Source organism: Momordica charantia (genome assembly GCF_013281855.1).
Source record: "Momordica charantia cultivar OHB3-1 chromosome 10 unlocalized genomic scaffold, Mcharantia_2.0 BLBB01000010.1, whole genome shotgun sequence".
In the NCBI taxonomy this organism is placed as follows: Eukaryota; Viridiplantae; Streptophyta; class Magnoliopsida; order Cucurbitales; family Cucurbitaceae; genus Momordica; species Momordica charantia.
The window spans coordinates 19,007,130-19,011,280 of NW_028275158.1; the positions used below are offsets into that span (position 1 = coordinate 19,007,130).

Below are 4,151 nucleotides of genomic sequence, written 5' to 3' on the forward strand. Positions count from 1 at the left end.
TTTCATTCATAAAGCACAATAAACCCACACCACAGCCTCTCAAAAAGGGTCTTAATTGATTCACACACTTTTCCATTCCCTCTTTCCACACGTTAATTAGGAAAACACCTTGATTCTTCTTTATCACATACAAACAAAAAACAGAACCTCAAATCCGGCTCAACCACAAGGACCCGGTCGGGTTTTTTTCCCTTCTAGTTTGACTTTTCAGTGTCTCCCCCTTATAAATAATGGGTTGAAAAAAGTTGTAAGAACCCCAAAAGAAAGAAAGCGAAGCGATGGAAAGAAGAATTGAAAGCTTAGAAAAAAAGAAAACAGTGGCTGTCACTGTTACTAACTACTACAAGTTTCAGCTCAGAATCTGGCTATGTGGGTCTCCCACATAATTCCATCATATAAACTTCTCCTTCTTCTCCCAATTTCTTCACAAAATTCTTACAGATAATAATGCTGATGGACCCTTTGAATCACAATTCTTCTTCTTCTCCCCACCATCATCAAGAAGAAGAGAGCACCTCCTCAGATCTTCAGTTTCACCCCATTACTGCTTCTTCCAATTCAATCCACATGCGCCAATTGCTCATCCGTTGCGCCCATTTCATTTCTCAATCTGATTTTCTCTCCGCCAGCCGCCTACTCTCTCTTCTCTCCTCGAACTCGACGCCTTACGGCGACGCGACGGAGAGATTGGTTCACCATTTCTCCGCCGCGCTCTTCCGCCGTCTTCCTTCCTCTTCCTCTTCTTCTCTTCCTCTGGCACCGACTTCAAAAGATGACGGTGTCGGGGTCGAGGCTTGCTATCTGTCGTTGAACCAGATTACGCCGTTTATTAGGTTCAGTCACCTGACCGCGAACCAGGCGATTTTGGAGGCTGTGGAGGGAGGGGGGCAGAGTAGTAGTAAGAAGCAAGGGATTGTTCATGTGGTGGATTTTGATATAATGCATGGGGTTCAATGGCCGCCGCTGATGCAGGCGTTGGCGGAGCGGTTTCCGACGCCGATGCTTCGGATAACCGCCACGGGCCGAGATCTTAACTCTCTTCATAAGACCGGCGATAGGCTCTCCAAGTTTGCTCAGTCTCTTGGCCTCAGGTTTCAGTTTCATCCTCTTCTCCTTCTTAATGACCACGATCACCACCGCCTCATCCCGGCCGCCCTCACGCTCTTCCCCGACGAAACTCTCGCGGTCAACTGCGTCCTCTACTTACACAGGTACTATTGAAACTACCATTTAACTCAAAAACTTGGATATATTATATTTTGTCTTTTTGTATTTATTCTTAACATACAAGAATTTGACCCGACGTCAGAGTACTATCGCTAAGACCTAAAAGCTTGAACTGATAGATTGTAGTTTATTTCGACTTTTATTCATATTTTTAACGTACTTTCCTATCGTCCGAAGAAAAATTCTTACTGATCAAGTAGAAATCTTCTATTGATTAGTGACGATCAAGAGCTAAGTATTATTCATACAAAATATGAGACTTTCGATAGTGGCAATGTATTATTTGATCTTTTATTACTGTTCTAAACACTCAGTACTCATTTGTGCAGTTTGTTACATTGTTACTAAACCTATAAGCTTAAGGGGATAGGTTACGATATATTTACTTTTATTCATATTCTTGGAACTTTCTTTCCTGGTCGGGATTTGAACAGCATAAGGTAGCTTCTACAATGATACCATATTATAGAATGAAAAACCTCGAGCGGATGATTTATAAAATATTTAACCACAGGTTCAAACGAACATAAAATCTCATGCTTTGAAATCATACCATACAATCACTTAATCTAAAAATTTAAGTGGATGCATTACGGTATATTATTTACAGGCTTTCGAAGGACGATCTCCGGTTGTTGCTTCATAAAATCAAGGCATTGAATCCAAAAGTGGTGACCATAGCTGAAAAAGAAGCAAATTTCAACCACCCTTTATTCATGCAGAGATTTCTTGAGGCATTGAATCACTACTCTCTGATATTCGATTCATTGGAAGCGACTCTGCCGCCGAACAGCCGCGAGCGGCTGGCGGTGGAGCAGGTGTGGTTCGGGCGAGAGATTGATGACGTCGTTTCGGGGGAAGGGACCAAGAGAAGGCAGCGCCATGAGAGGTACGAATCATGGGAGATAATGCTTAGAAGTTTGGGGTTTTCAAACATTCCTTTGAGCCCTTTTGCCCTCTCGCAAGCCAAACTTCTCCTCAGGCTTCATTACCCTTCTGAAGGCTACCATCTCCAAATTCTTCATGATTCTCTTTTTCTTGGTTGGCAAAATCGCCCCCTTTTTTCTGTCTCTTCATGGCATTGAAAAAAAAAAAAAACCATCTTTGATTTGGAAAACCCACCAAGAGAAATGAAGGAAATAGCCAAAATTGAGCTGCCCTATTGTGAATTTGAGTGATTTGAAGAAACCCCACCAAATTTGTTCCTTCATAAATTTAGGGTTTAATGAGAGAGAGAGAGAATAGGCTTCATTCTCAAGTAGCAAACTTGTAATTTAATTAAAAAACTCGAATCTTTCATTTTTCTTTGTAGTAAATAAAACCTTTGTGTTTTTTTCCCCTCTCTCTGTCCATCTATGAAAAAAAAAGATATACATATATATACTTGATATTAATTATTTGCATTTCCATATGATGTTCGAAAACAAAAAACATCATCTTCATTAAGGTGGTCGCTTGTCTCCCTCTTCTTGTTGCATATATGCTGTGTTTTGTTTTTTGTTTTTTATATATAAAATAGAAAGGAATAATAACAATAATAATTAATGGAAATTAGTCAGAGCTCCTCAAAATTTCCATCAATGGTGTGGCTTGGAGAAGGGAATCCATGAGGGGTTTTTTATTTGTAGCCATTATTATATATTTATATATACGTGTGTGTAGTGATTGCTTTTTTTGGTAGTGCACAAAAAATTGCTTATTTTATTTGATTAATTTTTGTGGGTTTGTGTTTGTTTAAACCAGAATTTCTGCCTTGTGTCCCCTCAACAAAACCATCAAAGTTGTCAAAATGGCGCTTTTGGTGCTCCCTTTGGCCACTCTCTCTTGAAAAACTCAGCTTCTAGAGATCCAGAGGATATCCCTCAACTCTCATGTCCTATGCCTGTCGGAGGGACCAATTTTGGGACACTTGATCTCTTCTTCTTGCCCTTTAAGATGGAATATCAACTTTGTCTTTCAAACCCAAACTATGCCATCATCCTCAAAATATATTCGAATCATTAAATATGTGTTTGTATGCACCCGAGTCGAAAACCAAGCTTCCACGCTGATTGCCACATGTCGTCGGTCTTTATTCTGCCTCATTCAAAATATTAATATAAGTTTGATTAAAGGGTATTTTTGAAACACTTATGAAAGGTAATATTAAAACTTTTGAAAGGGTAGGGATATTTTTTAAACAAATGATAAAATTTAAGGGTGTTTTTTATAATTAAGCCGATCTAAAATTTAGTAGTGTGATTCATTTAATTTTAGATTAGAGTAGGAGATTTTATGATACAAACCCTGGTTTTCCTAATCTTCCTAATTTTCAAACTAGGGAGAATGTTAGTAGTATATTTTTTAAACATTTAAATATACACTAATTTTAACCTGGTTATTTATCATGGTATTAAAGCAAAAGGTTTAGGTTTCAATCCATGTGTCATTTTTTTTTTGTCCTCTATATTAAAATGATAAAATATATTAATATAAACTTTTTTAGTTTAGTGGTAATTTAACACTCCATCTCAATTTTCACTTTCACTAAATCCACCATCCAATTTTTACTTATTTATTTATATTAAAAAACAATCAAGAATTCTTATATACTACAAGCTTCTATCCATTTTATCTTTGAAAAATACATAAGTGCTTATTAGTATTGACCGCCACTAAAAATAACAAAAAAAAAATCTCATTTTCTACACATTTCTCCTATATATCAGAACGTTAACGATGGTCAACAAAAGATAGGTATTGATGGTGGTTTACCTTTCGTCTTTTTGGGCTTATAAGAAAGATGCATTGTGTTTAGAGAGTGATTATGTAGTATATACATAAATGTGTGGAAAGGGATAAAAGTAGTTGAGAGAGAGAGAGAGGAGAGAGAAAGAGAAAGGGGGGTGACAGTGATAAGATGGTGAGAAGGGGCAAAGGCATGA

The 4,151-nt window shown here is 37.7% G+C and overlaps 1 protein-coding gene across 1 annotated transcript; it reads left to right on the plus strand.

The window, feature by feature from the left end:
- Window positions 1–343: 343 nt before the first annotated feature.
- Window positions 344–2,484, plus strand: LAS (GRAS family transcription factor). Its single transcript, XM_022297125.2, has 2 exons — window positions 344–1,211; window positions 1,838–2,484. The coding sequence occupies exons 1-2, from the start codon at window positions 448–450 to the stop codon at window positions 2,310–2,312; spliced, it is 1,239 nt and encodes a 412-aa protein (XP_022152817.1). The 5' UTR covers window positions 344–447; the 3' UTR covers window positions 2,313–2,484.
- Window positions 2,485–4,151: the final 1,667 nt, after the last annotated feature.

Bases quoted from the DNA above. Each gene is read 5' to 3' on its own strand.
- LAS (XM_022297125.2), top strand. From the start codon at position 448: ATGCTGATGGACCCTTTGAATCACAATTCTTCTTCTTCTCCCCACCAT. The intron at 1,212-1,837 runs GTACTATTGAAA...TATTATTTACAG, and splicing joins TGCGTCCTCTACTTACACAG to GCTTTCGAAGGACGATCTCC.